General features: G+C 42.6%; 1 protein-coding gene across 1 annotated transcript in view; it reads left to right on the top strand.

Moving 5' to 3' along the window:
• Positions 1-21,001, top strand: part of TNFRSF21 (TNF receptor superfamily member 21) — a 63,334-nt gene that overhangs the window by 14,120 nt on the left and 28,213 nt on the right. The window contains exons 2-3 of the mRNA XM_058554195.1: positions 6,369-7,020; positions 8,498-8,992. Coding sequence (XP_058410178.1) covers positions 6,369-7,020; positions 8,498-8,992 — 1,147 coding nt within the window. The remainder of the gene's footprint in view (positions 1-6,368; positions 7,021-8,497; positions 8,993-21,001) is intronic.

The following is a 21,001-nucleotide window of genomic DNA, read 5'->3' on the forward strand; positions in this document are numbered from 1 at the left end:
TCCAGCAACCTCCTCTACCACCACACTTTAATTTCCTGCTTCTAATTATTTACGTTCTGCAAATCCATTCATTCAGTCAGTCAACCAACACTTGTCAGGTATACCCTGAATCACGTCCTGTCCTTGAGGGCTTGGAGAGCATCTGGAGGGAAAATCAACCCTATTCTTGTCCTCCCAGAGCTTGGGGTCCAGAGGGGAAGACACACTAAACAGATTTACGTGCAACCACAAAATTATGGTAGTCCTATAGGAAAAAAAGGAAGAATGTGAAACCTGTTTTAAGTTGGGGAGGGGAGGGCAGGGATGGCATTTCAGAGAAAGTACCATCTCTGGTAAAGATTTTGCATTTCATCCTAAGTCATGAGGGAAGCCATTGAGAGTTTTAAGCAAGGGATGGAAGGATCAGATTTGGTGTGCGAGTTGGAGCCAGTGTCAAGAAAGGAAGCCAAGAACTCAGTACTCCTTGCTAGACTCTCCCAGGAGGGCTGAGGGTTCCTGTGAGTGAGCTCCTGCTCCCTGCATTTTTTGACATTTCTTTTGACTACTCAACTCAGGTACTGGCAGCCTTTTTTCCTGAATTGGCCAGATAGTAAATATTTTGAGTTTGCTGGCCATATGGTCTCTTTCGCAACTACCCAACTCTGCCGTGTAACATGAAAGCAGCCATAGGAAATACCTAAATGCGTGGCTGGGTTCCAGCAAAACTTACTTATAAGCACAAGTGGCATGTGGGATTTAGTTTGCTCACCCCGGCCCAAAGGATGCTCTGTTTATGACTTCCATGATCTTCATTATTGAGGTGGTTGAGCAAGGGAGGAAATGTGCTACGTGGTTGTCACTGGCCTTGAGCCGCTTATGATCATTATAGGAAGATAAATATATACGCTTAGGAGATCATCAACAAACATTACAAGACAATATGTAATTAGGTACCAAAATGAACAGAAACAGGAAATGTGATGAAGAGTGTGCTCATCTACTTGGAATCTGGGTGTCTAGGAATAGTTGTAAAGGCTCCTTGGAGAAGGTGAAATTTGACAGTCACAGACAGCTTGAAGATTAGAGCTGAATACAACCTAGTCCAACCTGCTAATTTTACAAGCGAATAAAACAGAGTCCAGCTGGTCTTAAGGCAGAGCCTGGACAAGAATACAAGCCTTCTGTTCTCTAAATTTTTCCCTAGTATTCTTTCTACTTCAAATCTGATCCTTCTGCAGACTGAAAAATGTCTAGTAGATTCATATTACTAGTGAGGAGGAAGAGTGAGAGGTTCTAAGTTACGGGTTGTATGGAGATTTGTCCTTGAAGAAAGTGGTTCTCAAGACTGGGAGCAGCATGGCATGGTTGTAGCTGTCATTTGGGATGAGAAGGAAAGAAAAGAGAAACTGGGGCTTGGAGCTGGAAGGGAAGGAGGGGAATACTGAACATAGAAAAATTCATGCATACGCCAACATATGGACAAGGAGGCAGTCTACATGTCCTCAGTAGGAAGAATCTCTAGATTCAGGCGTATCCATACTGTTGAAGAGAACTTGACCATTACAAAGAATGAAGTGTCTGTATATTCCAACATGGAAAGATTTCAGTCATGTAGTATTAGAAAATGAACAAGAGCAAATCACAGGACAGTATGTGGGGCCTGTCTCCTTGAGACGTGTAAAACAAAACCCACATTAACTGAAACAGCCAACTTAAAATGTGTATGTGTGGATTATGTGTAAATCTCAGAGAATGGTCTATACCAAAACTAACAGTGGGTTTCTCTGGGGATGTGTGGATTTGAGCAGAGACTTAAACATTTTACTCTATTTCATGATTATTAGAATTATTATAAGAATGTTTATCTTTGTTATAAAAATAATAATTAAAAAAGAACAATGTTAAAACAAGAAAAAAGTGCCAGGTTGGGTAAGAGGCAGAGGAAGGGGCTCTGACAGTAGAACTGGGCTTGTCTCCAGAGTGTTTCTCAGAATCAGAGATTAGAGTTAGAGGGGTCTTGCCTTAGGCTCAGGGGGTCCAAAACTTAGTTGGGCATCAGAACCACTTGGAAAGCTTAGAAACAAACAGAACAAATTCCAGGCCCCATTGCAGATCCGTATGATCTCAGGTAATGGGACTGGGGATGTGAATTTTTTTAAAAAGCTTCTCAGGTCATTTTGATGCTGCGTTTGAGGCCTGAGGCTTTGGTGAACCTCTGATTTGTTTTCTCCACCTCTATACAAAGGAGAAAATTAAAGGTCTTGATCAGGTAGAACCCAGCCTCGGGTTCTCTGGTTCCCGCTCTCGCACTTTTCAACGACCGTGTCTCCTGATTCAGGTGTTTTTCCTAACGTTAGCTTTATGCATCAATGCAACTTGTTTTTGCATTTTTTTTTTTTTTTTTTTTTTTGTGAGGAGATCAGCCCTGTGCTAGCATCTGCCAATCCTCCTCTTTTTTTGCCGAGGAAGACTGGCCCTGGGCTAACATCCGTGCCCATCTTCCTCCACTTTATATGGGACGCCGCTGCAGCATGGCTTGCCAAGCAGTGCGTCGGTGTGCGCCTGGGATCCGAACCAGCGAACCCCGGGCCGCCACAGTGGAGCGCGAGCACTTAACCGCTTGTGCCACCTGGCCGGCCCCTGTTTTTGCATTTTATAGGAAACATTCTTAAATACTGTTTTTGTATTCGATCCCCTCCTCCCCACTATGCATCACTTCACCCCTAGTATCGTCTTTGGGAATGATTTTTACATCGTTTAAATTTTCTTAGAAACCAGAGGGCTACCACTAGGTGAGTCTTCAGTTGACTAAAAGGAAAATAACTTTTCTCAGGTGTCACCTGCGTCTCTGGTGTGAGAAAGGGACGTTGCCATCTCTTCCTCTCAGCAGGGTTTCAGTGAGGATGAGAGCCTGGGGAGCAGTTCCTCAGGCTTTGTAGCTCAGATAGGATTAGCTATTAATTTTGGAATTGGAAGAGCTTTTAGAGGTCCCCCTAGCACAATGATTTTCAAACTTGTTTTAGGAGTAAACCTTCCTTCAAATGAATTCTTACCTGGAAGCCTCCTTGGCAAATTGGTAAATCAGAGCTGCTGTGTTTGAGGCAGAAATGGGGAGCTTGGAGCCCTACTTCCAGTCCCTGCCCGTGGACCCTCAGATGCACCCTCCTGGGGCCAAGGGGCAGCCCTGAGAACTGTTCCATCATGTGCTTTCTTGAGTCCAATATGAAAACTGTTGACTTCTTCCTCTTCTTCCATAGGTCATCATTCACCAAATCCAGCTGATCTGACCTCTCAAATCTGTTGCCTTCTCTTTCCATGGACACCACCCTAGTCCAAGTCACCCAACTTCCACCTTGGCTTTCACCTTCTAAGTGGGTTTTCTCATCGGCTCTCCCCCGATGCCACTTTCACGTTCCACTCTGCAGCTAGATAACTTGTTTATTCACAAATGTGGATTACATGCCTCTTTCCCCCCCTCGTCCCTTATAAACATATAATGACTTCTCATTGCGTTTTGGATTAGGATCAAAATGTGGAGCCTCTCCAAATTTAACTATGGCCACTGTGTGGCATCTTGAAGTTAAGGCATGTACATTTTTTAGTCCCTGAGGTGAGCTTCTTTCTGCTTCAGACCTTTGCTCTGGGGCTCCGTCTGCCTAATCCCCCCCCAACCCCTGCCCAGAGTTAAGTTCTGCTTCTCCATCCTTCAGAACTACTCCAAACATTTCTCTAACATCCCTGAGCTAGGAAGCACCCGTGAAACCCCCCCTCACAGGGCTCTGTATTTCTCCTTCTCAGAAATAATCTCAATTCTAATTAAGTAATTACTGATGTAATTAGTTGTTTTTGTCTGTCCTGCTTTAGAAGGTAAACTCCATAAGGGCTGGAATAGAATTCTCAAGGTTCTGTCCTCAGCCTGTGGCCTGGTGCCTTGTACACACATAGTAGGTCTTCAATAAATATTTGTCCAATGAATTAATAGTGTCTAGTTTTTGCATAAATCTCATGTCTAGTGTTCAGCCCAGGTGAAACTGCTGAGGCCGCATTGTTTGTCAGCTCGATTTGTAGGAGCTGGAATTGCCTCCTCTAGTGTGAGGTAATTTAAAGGTCCATTTTTAGAGCCACATTGTCTAAAGTGGGTTACCTACAATGATGTGGTTTAAAGAGCCCTGAGCTTTGCTTTAATTAGAAACTTGATCAGTTATTCTAAAAGAACAACTGAAAAATCCACTTGTTGAGTGGGGAAGTGTGTGAGTGGAATGTGTGCTGCTGTAGGGACCTCTGGTAATTGAGTAATGGGGGACAGATGCAGAGCCTAGCAACATCCCTGGCGTTAGATTGAGAAGTGTGTACCCTGGGGAGATACATAAAACTGTAGGAAGCTGAGCCCTAACCCCATGTCTAGACACACACACAGTGAATTTGTGACCCCCTGTGCTCATTCCGCAGCACCCCCACCCCCACCCCCCGCTGTGCGTCTGGCTGACCACCCAGCCTTCCTGCACAGGTACGGGGCCAGACGCAAATCCCACAGAGCAACAGAGAGATGTTCGTCTCCAACACCTCTCTCTGGCCAGATCACCCGTTCTGTTCTCTGCTTTCATTTAATTTGTGCAAGTGTGATAACCTGCCATTTTGGTTATTTATATATCTTTCAAACTTCTAGAACACTGCAGCTATCTAAAAGTGCTTTTGCACTTACAACCTAGATACACAGGAACTCAGAGAAGCACAGAGCAGAGCCACTTTTGCAACCTCTTGGGTCGAGTCCTTAGCATGGGGGGAATTGGAACGAGATTTGTCCTCATGTATTGCCAAATGGCACTTGGGCTCCACAAGACAGGGAGATGGACTTTCTTCCCTCAATCTAAAGCACCTGCCATGCTGAGAAGAGGGTGGCTGGGCCTGGCTTTGCAAATAGAAGGGACAAGAAAAGGAAAGAAAGCCAGAAGTGAAAAGGGAAGATGTTACAGAATTTGTCATTATCAACCAGGAGATTCCTTTTCTTCAGAATCCAAGATAAGTTAAGCTTCTTACCAAGAAATCATTTTTTTGGTCTCAGATTAAAGAAAAAATATTCGCATAAACTGAAAATTTGTTTCCAGTACTGTCATTTAATTGGAGGCAGCTCTGGGATAGGGTAAGGGATCTCAAGGGAGATACTTTGGGTTCAAATAGTTAAATTATGAGGTGGAGGGGAATTGAATCTTGGGTTAAGTTTCAAGGTGTAAGAAGACAGGAACTCTGATCACTTTTAAAAAATTCTTGCTTTCTTCTCTCAGTTACCAGCACAGCAACAAAGTTAGAAGGAATTTGCTCTAATGGGTAGCTGGTAGTTTGAGGCAGCCATTATTTTCTTGACACATAACCTTTTTCCACTTCGTAGAGAATAGTGAAAACTTTCTTGTTGGAACCTCTCAATCTTCATTAATGCATAAAAGCTCTCTTTTAACGTTCATTCTTAACGCCCCACCCCTCACCCCCCAAGGACCTCAGGATTTAGTACCATAAATATAATTTCCTTTCCCCCAAATTTTCATTCTGGAAGCTAGTATAAAATCCTGTTTAGCTGGGTGAAGCTTCTGTTCTGTGAATTAAATTTACATGTCTATCGAGACCTTGCTCGGCACAGCTTTGTGCTTGGACTCCTAGGTGGCGTCAGGTCCATGATCCAGTGCCCATGGCCTTCAGAGGCTGAACAAACAGGATGTCCATCTAAAAGCACCAACTGTTGTTTAAAGCACATTAAGAATGCCAACGGCTTGACTCTGTTTTGCAAAAATAAACAAAAACAAATAAAAAATGTTTAGCTTTGCATAGACAAAAACCTTTGAAGAAATTGTGCCATGTCTCTCGATGAACTCCAATCGAGTAATCTGGTGCTGTGAAAGGAGCAGCCTGCACCTATGCCATCCTGCTTCTCAGTTGCTTTGTCCTGGTATCAAGAAATGGCAACTTAACATTTGAGTCATGGAAAGGAAGACAGCTATTCAGCAAGTTATTTTCTTCTTGCGTTAAGATTTTGACTTCTAGATAGCATTTTTAATACGAGCTACACAGTGCTTTCACGTTCATATGCTCAATTGATTTTTTTGAGAAGTGTTGCCAGCTGTATTTTACAGATGGAAAAAAAGGAAGCTGAGTCAAAGATCAGGCAACGAAACCAAATCTTTCCAGCTAGTAGGTCAGGCCCTAGGATGGAATGAGAGTCTTTGCTTCTCTCTTTCTATTGTGTTGCAGCAGTAGTGTTAAGAGGATACACTACTGCTCAGATCTTTAATAGGAGTGATGAGGTGGTGTTGGGATTGTTCCATCCTTTCTTCTCTTATGTTCCTTTATAACACCTTCTTGGTTTTTGTTCCTTCCCCCTCCCCTTTTATTTCTTTCAGCTTGGATTCCTTAGCACCACCATGGCTCAGCCAGAACAGAAGGCCCCAAATCTCATTGGCAAATACCACCACGTTGACCGTGCCACCGGCCAGGTGCTAACCTGTGACAAGTGTCCGGCAGGAACCTACGTGTCTGAGCACTGTACCAACACAAGCCTGCGTGTCTGCAGCAGTTGCCCTGTGGGGACCTTTACCAGGCATGAGAATGGCATAGAGAAATGCCATGACTGTAGTCAGCCATGCCCATGGCCAATGGTTGAGAAATTACCTTGTGCTGCCTTGACTGACCGAGAATGCACTTGCCCACCTGGCATGTTCCAGTCTAATGGTACCTGCGCCCCCCATACGGTGTGTCCTGTGGGTTGGGGTGTGCGGAAGAAAGGGACGGAGACCGAGGACGTGCGGTGTAAGCAGTGTGCTCGGGGTACCTTCTCTGATGTGCCTTCTAGTGTGATGAGATGCAAAGCATACACGGACTGTCTGAGTCAGAACCTGGTGGTCATCAAGCCGGGGACCAAGGAGGCAGACAATGTCTGTGGCACACTCCCATCCTTCTCCAGCACAACCACACCTTCCCCTGACCCAGCCATCTTTTCACGCCCTGAGCACCCGGAATCCTATGAAGTCCCTTCCTCCACTTATGTTCCCAAAGGTAACTGAACCTCATGAGTTATTTATTTGAGGATGGCTTTGAGCCCAGTGAAGTTACAGGATTGGGCTTGTACCAAGGATATTTTCTTCATTTTGTGTATCCCAAAGTCACTCCTTAAAGAAGGAGACTGCATTTTGTGGCTAATTAAGTCTAGATTCTTTGGACTTATTAGAAACATTTAGATTCAGAATAGAAATTGGGGGGATCAAATATCTGAAAACTAGATCACATCAAGCTAGAAATAAGAACTGAGATAAACAGAGATAGCATGTGGCCTTATGTGAGTCACAGAATTTCTTCAGACCTTGGTTTCAAACTTGTCAAATAAATGAGTGATTTAGATGTTTAAGGTCCCTTCCAGATTAAAAGTTTTCCAACATGGACTCCATCCTGGGTGGACACAGGCAGAGGACAGAAAGAGGGAGAAGGGGAGAAAATACCATGACATCTGGAAGGGAGGGATGAATATTGGATCCAAGGTGGGGTAAAGAAGGGGAAGGAAAGTTAGAAGCTTCAGGAAACAAGCAAGTTTGTAATGACTTGAAATGAACAAGTAAATGAGTTTTACTTTATGCCCTTCATTTTAAACTTCAGGCAGAATATAAAATTTAGCCTTTATTTTCAAGTCCTTTTCTCTTTAATTTAATTTTGATGAGATGATAGCCAACTTGAGCTGTACTTTCTAACATACTCGTGTGTGATTTCATTTGACCTTCATGGTAACCCTGTAAGGAGGGCCTTCTCACAACCGCCATTTTGAAATGAAGAAACAGACTCAAATGACTTGTCCAGGTTTTCTCAGGGGCTGATACGGGTCAGGTCCTGTCTCTTGGGACTCAAAATCCCTGGCTCTCACACTCCTTAATGAAGACGACTTGTGGAAGCTTCTCTGAAATAAGTCCACTAAGCTGCCAGCCCAAATCTTGTTTATTAATAGCAGACGCTAAGAAAGTCTTGCCTTATTTTATTCACTGACCTGTTTCACCAAACCTTTCACCGGTCAAACTTGGATTTGAGTTTGAACTCTTTTCTTTATCTTAGTCATATTCTCAATTTTACCATTGCATCATGAAATAGTCAAAAGGTGGGAGAGGAGGAATAAAGGAATTAAAGGACCAAGGCATTAAATTTGAACTAGTTCTCTGGATAGTCAAAATAATTAAGAGTTGACAAAGCTCTGGTCATACATGTGTCTGCTCAGTATGTGAAACACAGGAGAAGCTGCTATGAAGCTCAGATGTTGGATCTCTTGGTTTTGGCGTGAGGAAGTGAGTTTAGCTGTTAAGCTTAGTTTTTACCTTCTATATAAAGGTGCTGTTAGGGTCTTTATGAAAATGTGCAGTATCATTTATTCTCAAGCTCCAGAGGTCGTCTCTTCTTTATCTGGCCTACTTTGGAGATGACCAGGAAGAGGAGGGAATATATAGATCCCCAAATATAGAAAAGCTCTTCCCCGCTCCTTACTTTTTTTTTCTAGGTATGAACTCAACAGAATCCAACTCTTCTGCCTCTGTTAGACCAAAGGTACTGAGTGACATCCAGGAAGGGGCAGTCCCTAACAACACAGGCTCAGCAACGGGGGAGGAAGGTGTGAACAAGACTCTCCCAAACCTCCAGATAGTCAATCACCAGCAAGGCCCCCACCACAGACACATCCTGAAGCTGCTGCCATCCATGGAGGCCACTGGGGGCGAGAAGTCCAGCACGCCCATCAAAGGCCTCAAGAGGGGCCATCCCAGACAGAACCTACACAAGCATTTTGACATCAATGAGCATCTGCCTTGGATGATTGTGCTTTTCCTGCTGCTGGTGCTTGTGGTGATAGTGGTGTGCAGTATCCGGAAAAGCTCGAGGACTCTGAAAAAGGGGCCACGGCAGGATCCCAGCGCCATTGTGGAAAAAGCAGGGCTGAAGAAATCCATGACCCCAACCCAGAACCGGGAGAAGTGGATCTACTACTGCAACGGCCATGGTGAGCCTTCTCTCCTTGCTTACAGCTCCTCTTGCCTCTCTCCTTCTCTAGTCCCTATTGTCTGAAGGAATGGGAAATGCAAAGTTTCTGGAAGCTCTTTTGTATGCCGAGTGCTGTTTGAGCTCATTGCGTTATGAGAAATGAGGTGGTCGGCATTTAACGTAATATGTTCAGACAGAATAACCGCTCTGCCCCTTTTCCTCCGGCACATTTGAAGGAGAGTGTTGTAGCCTAAGGAACCTGAGCGTGACCATGACCTTGTCGTCTAACAAACTAGGAGATCCAGTTCAGAGAGGGTTGGCTGTGTTGACCCAGGCTAGTCGTTTGTTTAGGACAGATGGGACTAACTTCATGTCTCCTGACTGTTGGAGCTCTTGCTTGTTCCACACTGTTAGGCTGCTAAGAAAACAGAGGGGGAAAGAACAACTTGTCTTAAGTTTGCCTTTTTGAATATGAACTTTGCTGTTAGATTCCTATCACTTTTCTCACGTGTACTCTTTCTTCCCTTATTTTTAGGATCCCATTTCTATCAGGAAGATAGGAAGGTCTTTTGGATTATAGACACCCAAAACGTAGTATGTTGGTGATCATCTGGGGCTGGGTCCTCCATCTCTTACCTACTAGTCAGAGTGTGTTGAGACAGGCTGGAATATTTCGGTTTTTCTTCTTTTGAAGGCAAAACATAGCTTGAAGAATTTGTCCCAGCGGCTAAGTTTGATCTGAAGCCTGTAGTCTTCAGACTGTGGCAGTAACTTCTCTTTCTTTAAATCCTAAGTGAGATTTCAGCCTGAAGTTTTGATAATCTCATTCAGGTGCCTTCTTTGCACTTAAAGATAAAGGTGTAAACCTAACTTTGTAGAAAGGAGTTTGGCCTTTTATATTGAGTCTTAAAAAATGTTTATAACCTTTGGCCCAGCAATTCTATTTTTGTGAATTTATCATAAAAGTATAAACCAGAAATACTTAAAAAAAATATATAAGCACAAAGATATTAAACTTTTAACTAAGCATTATATATAATAAATAAAATGGGAAATAATCAAAGGGCCAGTTTTAGACAAATGACTAAATTATGGCATATCCATATAATGGAATATTATGTTGACATTGAAGATTTTATGAACTTTTTTTACCCATGACACAGGACAATGTTTAAACTAGGTTAAAGAAAAGAAAAAAAAAACAAGCTACACATTTTATATAATATAGTCCCAATTCTTGTAAAACTTTAGAATAAAGACTGAAAGGAAATATGCCCAAATGAAAATACTGTGTCTTCCAGTTTGATGGGATTTATGTGTGATTTTTTTTTTCTCTTCTTTATTAGTTTTCTGTCCTTTCCCCAAATTTTCTATAATAAGCACATGCTACTTATATAATCAGAGAATTAGAGAAAGTTAAAAAAAAACAACTCGTTTTGCTTTCCTTTTGCTAATCTGTGTGAACGATCAAACCACATGAAAATTGGACTGAGGCAAACATCCTCGTTGGGACAGAGCCCACACAGACTTGACTAAGACAGCCTGTGGCTGGCACCCCAGCTGGGGAAGGAAGGCTTCAATTCTTCTCTCCTTTTTAATAAAAAACCTTTTTATTTGGACATAATTACAAACTTATGGAAAAATTGCAAGAATAGTACAAAGAATACTGTATACTTGTGCCCAGATTGACCTATTGTTAACATTTTGCCCTTTTGCTTTATCATTTGCTCTCTTTATATAAAATTATAATTAGATGTCATGTTATAAAATCTGTGATATAGAATATTTCATATATAATAATATAATGTTATATAACATACTATATATTGTGTATATATACATACATAAAGTAATTTTTCTGAACCATTTCATGACTCTTTATGCCTAGATACTTCAGTGCATATTTCCTAACAATAAGGATATTCTCTTACAAAAACATAGTACAGTTTTCAACCTCAATAAATTTAATGTGAATACAATATTTTAATTTACTGTTCATATTCCAATATTGTCAATTGACTCAGTGAGGCCATTGGTAGATAGTGTATTTTTTTCCTCTGGTATGGAATCTGGTCCGGGATCAGATATTTCATTAAAGTGCCCTTTAACTGGCCAGTCAGAACACTTGTACATATAATTAGTAGAAAACAACATGAACATCCTGCTGGACTATGTAAATATTTGGAACTGTCCTTCCATTATTCACTTCATCAAAGTAGCAACTCCATTCCTTTAGTAGTTCCATTTATGGATTAGATTATGGTCAACTATATTTCTAAACTCTCTTTTGCAGTGTAGTTTTCAGAATTCTTGCGAACACAGTGAGTTGTAGAAATAAAACTGGTCCAGCAGCAGTAAGCAATTTAATACAATAACCTTAGACATTCTTATGACCATGGTAACCTTGTCAACTACTAAGCCTGTGTCCTTAAAACAATATCCTGTTTCATAAAAAGAATGGAAGTGCCAAATCAAACAAAGACTGACCATATCGTCTGTGAACACAGGAATATGCTTTTCCAAATAAATCACAGTAGTCTCATTCAGGTGTAGCTATCTATTTTAATAATTTAACCTTTTTCCCAGGTTTTTGCATTGGGATGTTTATATGTAAGGTGTTTTTCTAAGGAACGCCTCTTCTTTCCAAATTGCTATTCTTAAAGGTACAACCAGGTAAAAATCCCATTACAAAGAGAGGTTCTGTTTAATAAAAACCATTCCAGGTGCTCAGAGGCCTGTAGAAACAATACCTTGTTGATCTGATTTGCAGTGATTTGTCCATTTCACACTGAATTCCTCATGAGGATGAGAGTGGGGATAAAATCGCCCAGCCCTGGGTGTCCTCTCTAAGAAGTCATGTAAGACCTCACTTAGCCCTGCCCACCGTAAGCAGACCATGCTGTGCCCATGAATGCCACAAAGACCCTCAGCACTCTGAAGCTAGGTCATTGGTTCTCATCTTTCTTGCCAACAAGAGCCTCTTCTTTTATTTGGCTCCACTTACCCCTCTCTGCCAACCATGGACTTAGGATTTTTTAAGTTGAATGCCACAAATCTGCAGTCCTACTTTCATGGAATCCCAGTGTTGGAAACACAAGATGAGACCTTATGTGGCTAGGAGGATGGAAGATTAAGGGTGCTGTGGTATTTGGTATGCTTCTTCCTTTCTGAAGTCAGAGCAAATTTATGTTTAGTAGATTGGGACTGTATTGTGGTTTCATGCAATATGTCTATTTCAGCAACAGGAATTGGAAGTCCCTTAGAATTTTTATACATAGGAATCTATTTAAGAATTTATTACAAAATCCAAGTGTCATCAAGATGTAAGTCTGTTATTGTTAACGCTTAATTTATGGTCTTGTTGTTTTTAAAAACTGTATTTCTTTTTGTAGTATAACCCCAACATAATTGGGTAAGTAAGTAGCGGTCCAAAATGTTCAATTTAATTTAAAATTAAGATTAATGCAGGTTCACATTAATCGAGAGGTTAGATGGAAAATAGTATTTTTCGTTTGATCTATTTTGTCACAAAAAGTATAGAAGTACAGATAATGAAAGTTAGTCCGTACACAACTGACCGTACGTGGCACTGACCAAGTCTCAAATGGTCTCAGGACGGTCCCTCCCTTCTCTCTCCTTGTCTCTCCTTGCCCACTTCTCTCACTTCTCCCTTCCCTTTATTCTCCCTTCTCTTTAACTCTTTGCAAAAAGTGTGAAGTTGGGTTCCCAGCAACCTGTTGCCCTAGGGATTCTGAGGGGAAGTTTGAAAAGCAAGTGAGGAGTGGAAATTGCCCTGAAATTACTTGTGGAGGAGGATCTGCAAGGTTATACAGGGAACAGAAAATCAGCAGTATCCTTGGATCCTATTTCCTTTTTCTTTCAGACTTCAGGCTCTGAAGAAAAATGAGGGAAAGAAGGGTGAGAGACAAAGGAATTGGATTTGTCTTGTTGAAACTGCACTTCGTTCCTTATGCGCACGTTCTTAGTCCCGGGCCTTAGGGAGAGAGGACGCATTTGACACGGACGGGGCAGTAACCCCTTCTGGTGTAGTTACTTAAAGCACGACGTACAAAGACAGCATCTTCTCTAAATTGACTGCAAAGGTTTTGTGAAAACAGCTGGTGCGCTCTCTCAAGCAGACTGTTTTGTACCTGTAGCAGCAAAAGTGCACGTCTCCTTCTGGGGAACTAGATTCTAAGATGTTATTTCTTAGTTCCTTTAGCTCTTATTGTCTGTCACTGTTTAACTGTTTGTGTGTAGTGGTTTGTCTCCCCACATCGCTTACAAGTTCCTAGAGAGCAGACACTGGATCTTATCGCATGTCCCCAGTGCCTGACCAATAGCCCAGGGCTCGAGGAGGGGTGGTCTAGAGCTGAGCCGGCTCATATGGTAGCTACATGAGCTACTTCATTTAAAACTAAAATTAAAAATTCAGTTCCTCAGTTGCACCAGCCACAGTTCAAGTGCCCAGTAGCCACACGTGGCTAGTAGTTACCATATTGGACAAGACAGATATAGAATATTTCCATCATAGAAAGTTCTGTTGGATAGCACTGGTCTAGAGCACCCATGAACTAAACCGTTTTCAAGGTTAGATTGTTTTCAGGCTGTTGAATGATTGGATTCTTTCCTTTTGACTAACAATGATATGTGGTGATAGATCTTAAGGTGGCTTCTTTGTACTAAATTGCCGTAGATACTGAGCAGAATTATTTTTCAGAGCTAAAGGAGGCTTTCATGACAGCAGTGCTTTAAAATATGCAAAAACTGGCTACAGAAAGGTCGCTGGTATTCTTCCATCTGATTTTCTTCTTTAAAGTGAAACACTTTGACCCATGGACACTGGAGAGCAGAGTGATGTGAAGAGAGGGAGAAACCCGCTAATTCAGAGGCTGAGGCCCCTTTGTAAATGCTTAGGCGTTTGTGCTTAACCAGAATGGAAATGCATGAGCCTTGTGGGTAACCATAAGCAGCGAAGCTTGTGGGAGTCATGTGGTAGGGTCAGAGGTGGGAGCGAGGGAGGCAATGGAGGCACGGATTTTTGGGGATCAAGTAGCATCATAGACTAGAAATTACCGTGGTAAACCTAGGTTCTAAAATTCTAGATTGCCATTCCTCGTTATTTCAGTGACTACCTGTTATTTTCCTGGGCCTCTGTTTATAAGGTTAGAAAAAAGGTGTTATAAAATGTGATTAAGAGCGAAGACTCTGGAGTTGGGTTCCACTTCCTAGCTGTGTGATCAAGAGCAAGTTATTTAACCACTCTGTGCCTCATTTTGCTCGTGTGTAAAATGGGAATGACAATAGCACATATTTTCTTGTGAGAATTAAATAAGTGAATGTGTGCCCAGTGCTTGGTACATTGCTAGGCACATGGCCAGTGGTCCGTAAGTGCTAGTGTGAGGGTTAGGATGAGGAGGACAGAGATGACACACCATCCTCAGTACTGTCATCATCACCTCCGTCCTCTCTGGTAATCTCTTGGTCTGTTTCCTCATTCACTCACAGATGTAATGACCAGAAAGAGTCTCCTTTAAAATACATGCAACTGTACTTATGTGGTGTCAAAACTGCCACCTTATAAGAGCTTATTAGAAACATGGTTTTCCTTCTATACCAGAAATGATTCATTATTAGTTTAATTAATCTACTATTGTAGGCAGTGCCCTCTCAAATGGGCAGAAAGCCTCATAAATAATCAAACAAGACTCTTTTTTGGCTTTATATTTGGATGTATATTTATTCTCTCCACAGTAATATTTTCTCTAAACTGTCTATACCAGGGGTCAACAAACTAGGAAATATTGTAGGCTTTGAGTATTTTATGCTCTGTGTTGCAACTACTCAACTCTGCTTTTGTAGTATGAAAACAGCCATAGACAACATGTAAAGATGGGCATGGCTGTGTTCCAATAAAACTTTATTTACAAAAATAAAGGTCTTGTCCCAGAGGCCATAGTTTGCCAGCCCCTGATCTATACCACAGAAGTGCCATCTCTTAGCAGCTTCTCGTCTCTTGCCTCCTGGTGGCTTGCACAGCTTGGGTAAGCAGTCTGGTTCTTCTTAGAGACTTTCTCGAATTCCAGCAATTCTCGCACCTTACTTTTAGCAGTAATGTTTTCCAGTCTGCTGAAGGGATGAGTAACAAAGAAGACCATCAGATGTGTGTGGGAGCTAGGAAAAGCTGGCAGGTATCCTTGTCTTTTCTCTTAAAAATTGCTCGATGCTCCCTCTGTCTCCTGACAGAAATCAGCTTTTATCAGGAGAGCTCAGTCTTCCCTTGTTGTGGGTCCACCCCACAGGCGTACCTGCCATGGACTTGCTACAACTTGTCTCTTAGACAAACAGGAACCATAGAGGAAGAAAGGATAGCTTGGGTCCAATTTCTCCTCCTACCTTTCATCTGTTTGCTCAGGGAACTGTGGTACTTTGAGAGGAGAGAGGGGCCAAGAGGAGTGGTAGACAGATGTATCTAGCTTTAGACTCCAGATCCACCCCGGCTTTCCTTATAGAGAAACTGAGAGTAATGGAGTCCAAATATCTTCTTGGTTCAGAACTCATCTAGTGCTACTTGAGGAGAGTTAGGAGGAATGCAGGATCTGCTACCCAGGATAAGGGTATCTGAAATGCAGCCCTTTTAAGACGTCTGAGATGGTTGAGCAGAGGCATGGGCTCTTTCCTTGAAGCTTGGATTGCAGCACAAAGGAGGAGCTGTCGGACAGAAACAACATTGGGCTAGGAGAGTTGAAGTTCAGATCTGGTTCTGCTACTAAAAGGCTGGATGATTCTGGGCAAAACACTTTCTCTCTTTGAATCGCAATTTGGTTTGTAAAATAAGATTGGAACTCATCACAGGGGCGTCACCAGATTTTGATCAATGTGACTGTTTGCCATAACCAAGTATACCTACTGTCACACTGATGTCTGTCAAGGAACCACTGCCCTGATTGGTCCTGTGGTGTGCTGTAGAGTGGAGTACAGTGTGTTGCTAGTCAGAGATAAGAGGCCAGGCTGAATCCCAACTGATGCCAAAGAAGGACTGTGTGCTCATTGCAACACGCTTATAATAGAGTAAGGTCAGGGCAGCAAAAATTTCCACTTAAATCAGGACACATGGTTGGGGAGGACCAAGAGAACGTGCAATAACTCTGCTTGCTTTTTGGGAGAATGTGAGACATTTTTATAGTGTGGTAGAGATTGAGCAGTTATTACAGAACTAATGTTTTGGGTCTTTCAGTCCCTTTAAATGTATCATCTTGATTGCAAAGGAGTTGAGAAGCCCTGTCCAAGGCTTTCATCCGCTTCTGAATTTTTATGCCGAGGGAGACCTTGGTCTCCTCATGTGGGCCAGGGAGCCCCAGCCACAAATAGAACTCCTGAGAACAGCTTTGCATTGGTCACAGGAGGGCATATCTGGAAAATGCTTTACCTGCTTTGGAAAAGTCGCTCACCTCTCATGCTGGCTGCGAGGAGGCCAGCGGCTCATAGCCTCCCGTAAAGAGAACCAGCTTCTAGGCTACATGTGCGCCGGCGGGGAACACCTCGCAGTCTAGCTAAGCAGTAATAAATAGGTTTAGGCTTTTGCTACATGGCAGCCCTCTTTAACTTTCATATATTCTTATCACAGGTCATTAGTGTGACAGTTACTCTCCCTGGTAAAGGAGTTCTTAAATTACATGTTTGCCACTGATCTCTGCATCTTTGTAAGTCACTGGAACTTTGCTTAAAATTTTACAAGGCAATCTAAAAGTGATCCTTGAGGATGAGGAAAAATGTCCCTCGTAAGAGGGTAGAAGGCTGGGGTTATAGAAATAATTTATTTCACTTCCAGAAAGGCAATGTCCAAGTCTGGTTTCACCTGCAGGTAACAGGCTAAGTGCCCTGCGGGCACCCCGGAGGCCCGGGCAGAGCTCTTGCCTACAGGATTTATCTTTTGCCATGATGACCCTGAATTTCATCAGGGAAAAATGCTATGAGAGACATTAGATTAGTGAGGAACTATCCTCTTGTCTTATTACACATTTCTCCCTCTTTGTTCTGCTTTTGCTATATTATCTCCTGTTTGAGAGTTGTTGTCCATAGGTTAAATTATTTTCCTAAAGAGAAACTCAATGGTCGATCTGCCAATTCTAAATTAGTCGTGCTTTGACTGAAGCAGAGGAACATAACATATGAAGTAAGCATTTCCTGTGTACCCTGTGCTCTCTTGCTCTGAAATGACGGGGGAAGTTTGTAACCAGGTTCACCTTTAAGGAATCCCGAGGCAAAGGAAAGATTAGGAAATTTCAGGAATAACTCATTATACTGCTTGACTTCTGTTATTGTCATTGACTTATATGTAGTTGAACGCCAGTTTCAAGGCACTGCCCTAGGACTAGGGCTACTAGACTTGGGTAACAAAAGGAGTGCTTGTTTTAGTTTTATTGTGGGAAGACTTCAAGTTGGACAGCCACGGAGATCATGAGGAATTGTGTGTGTGTGTGTGTGTGTGTGTGTGTGTAAGTCAGAGAGAGAAGAGACTCATTTAGTCCAACCCTTTCACTTTACAGAAGCTGAAACTGAGGTCCAGGGAAGAACAGTGACTTGCCCAAAGTCACGTGCCCAGTGGGCCAGAGGGGAGACCAGAGCCTGGGTCTCCCGTCTCCTGGGAAGTACCCTTTATGTTCACATGTTGCCTCTCTGGTCAAAGGACTGCAGAGTTCTGCTCAGGGCAGAGGATGTCATGGTTTGAAAACAATTACTCAAGTTTCTTGAACGAGAAAATGGAGAGACCGTTTGCCTGTGAGGATACTGGAAGCTGAGATTGGGAGAGCAAAAGAACTTAGGCCTTTGGCCTTTAATTTGCTTAGTGCACTTTTGTATCCTTGAACTGAGCTATATTTTAGGCCTTGAGTTTTATATATTTTTTATTTTTTATTTACATAACATCATCCCAACTTACCTAGCAAACAAGCAAAAATGCATCCCTTCTCATCTATGTGTTGTCTTTAGGTTTTACTCAGTAATAATTTCGTTCTTGGTTCTCTATCCTTATGAATCCCAACAACAGGCTTAGAAAAAATGTTTCCTTTCTTCTCTAGTTGTGGTTCCTCCTTTAGGATTGGTCAAGTGTGGGAGAATTGGCCTTTATTAGAGATTGTAAAGGAAACATAGCTCTCAGATTCACAACTCGGCAGACTTCATCCTCATCCCAGGCTAACAGTAAGATGCAGTGGAATTGTAGGAGTGGAATTGTGGTTGTGTTTCTTGTATATTTCCCCGGGGTTGCAGTGGTTGGTTGGGTGACAGGTGTTGAGTAACTGGAAGCTGTGCCCTGGATATGTTTGAACACTATCAATATACTCTTCAGTCAGGTTTCAGGAATGACTTAAAACGTTTCATCGGAATTATTAAAACCACCATGCGCGGTGTTCAGAAATGAAGAATGAATGAAGTGGGTCAGGAATTCGATAAGTACTTCTTCACTTCATTTTTCTCTAAAGTGAGGTAATGAGATGTTTGCCACTCCTGACATAGGCAAGATCAGGAGGTGATTTGGGGACAATATCCTGGTATAAACTGTGACTACTAATATATTTTTCCAACCTTATAAGAAAGGTTTTTGCTCCCATTAAGTTTTCATTGTCTACTTTAACAAGGCCATATATCATGCTTACTCAGTGCCATATCCTGTTCTAAGCATTTTATAAACATAAACTTAATTTTCATAACTCTATGAGATAGGCCACTATCGTTGTCATTCTACAGATGGGGAAACTGAGAGTAACTTGCTCAAGGTCACACAGGTAGGGAGTGGCTGTGTCAGGTTTTAAACTCAGGCATCAGTCTGGTTGTAGACGTTGCCTTTTGATTCTCAGTATCTGGATTTCCCATCAATTACCTGATCTAGAAATTTCTAGATTTCTGTGGTTGATTTACCATGCTCAATCAAGAAAAATTTATTTTCCTTAGCAAAACTCAGCTTGTTCTGAAATAAAACTACAAAATTGTCATCAGTGGTGAGTTTTCCTCTGTAGCAGTCACTCCAATTTTTTACTTTTCACTTTTTTTTTTAAGATTGTTTGAAGTGGAAAACTTCTAAAGCCAGATACCAAATGGCTGAAGGCTCTGAGGGCTGTTTTAAAAAATAAAGGCTGTTTCACTAAGTCAGAGGTGATGGAGTCCTGCTAATCTGAACTCACATCTGTGAACTTGGTGCTTTTCTCAGCACCAGACAGCAGCAGCAGCTGCTGACAAGAAGCCCTCATTCCTCTGCCAGGAGCCTCTTTGACTCAGAATTCCAGACAGCCATCCTGTCTGTCAGCCCAGATTTCCTATGGGAAATAGACTTGAAGTGTAAACACCAGGAAGCCAGGCCGAAGGGAGGAGATTATTCCCTTTGAGAGGCGGTGGTGCCCTAGCACTCTGCTCCCAGGGCATTTTGCAGGGGTGGGAATAGGCGGGCTGTTTCCACCCTCTACCCCACTCACTGTCTTTTCCACCTTGGCTTCCAGTAATGCCATTGCCAGCAGACAGCATCTTTCTGTTTAACCTCTGAGGATGTTTGAGGTTTATAAAGCACAGACTGTTGCAGGAGAGAAGCCTCTTATTGCCATAGCCTAAAAAGTATTATCTCGTGCACAGTCTGGCTGGAGACAAAGTGGCCAGAGATGTGGCCTGTGCCCTCTGGAGTCAGAGGCTACTGTCCTCCCCAGGCCCACCCACTGATGACTTTTTTCTCTAGGCTTTAGGGGGAAGGTATTTTTTTTTAATGTATATTTTATTCTGTAACTTATCTGACTAACAGCTTTTGAATTTAGGCTGTTTGGGATATTGGAAAACAAATCAGCATTTTCCCCATGTAAGGCTAAAATACAAACCGAAAAAACATTCTTAAAAATTAGTGTCCTTGAATCAGCCTGGTCAGGTATTGTGTAAGCAGATTTTGCAGAGGAGGAGGAATTTCTAGAATTCTGCTTCATTCTTCATGAGTAGTTGGTCATTAACATTGCAGGGTATGTACAGAGTTTGACATAGTAGGTTTTAAAAAAATAGATGGGTTCACGTTTTATTGTTTTCTTTTTTTTTTTGTGAGGAGGACCAGCCCTGAGCTAACATCCCATGCCAATCCTCCTCTTTTTTGCTGAGGAAGACTGGCCCCGGGCTAACATCCGTGCCCATCTTCCTCTACTTTATATGGGACGCCGCCACAGCATGGCCTAACAAGCAGTGCATCGGTGCGCACCCGGGATCTGAACCGGCTAACCCTGGGCCACCGCAGCAGAGCGTGCGCACTTAACCGCTTGCGCCACCAGGCTGGCACCAGCATTTGGCATTCTTGATTGCCTTGGCCGCCAGAACACTGCACCCTCCCGGTTCCCCTTCCACCTCTCTGGCTGTTGCTTCTCCATCTTCTTGGCTAGTTCTTCCTCTTCGACTCAACCTCTAAACAGTGCAGAGCCCCAGGGCTCTGGGGCTTTTCTCTCTGCACACTCTCCCTCCGCTGATGACCCATGGCTTTAAAAACCATCTATCTGCTGGTAATTCTCAAGTGCAGATACCCAGCCTGGATCTCATACCTGAACTCATGCAAATATCCTCCTGCCTCCTTGACAGGCCCAGGTGTCAAACAGGCACCTCACACTTAAGACGTCTAGAACTGAATGCCAAACTATGCTGCCACATGGGTTAGCCACTGCAGAAAGTGGCTCCTCCAGTCTTCCAGCTGCTCAGAGCAAAACCTTAGAGTCAGCCTTGACTCCTTTCCTTCTTTCTCACCCCATAGTTGATCCACTAGCAAATCCCATCAGCTCTACCTTCCAGATGTATGCTGAAGTTGACCATTTCCTATCATTTTCGCTGCCACCACTCTGGCCTAAACCACTATTGCCTCCCTCCTGGATTACTGCTGTGGCCTTTAACTGCTTGCTCCACTTCTGCCCCCCCCCCCTTCAGTTTGTTCTTGACACAACAGCTGGAATGATCCTGTTCAAATGTGTATCAGATAGTCATTTGTCTGTTCAAAATCTCCAATGACTTTCCATGGCAT

Source organism: Diceros bicornis, chromosome 14 (assembly GCF_020826845.1).
Source record: "Diceros bicornis minor isolate mBicDic1 chromosome 14, mDicBic1.mat.cur, whole genome shotgun sequence".
Taxonomy (NCBI): Eukaryota; Metazoa; Chordata; class Mammalia; order Perissodactyla; family Rhinocerotidae; genus Diceros; species Diceros bicornis.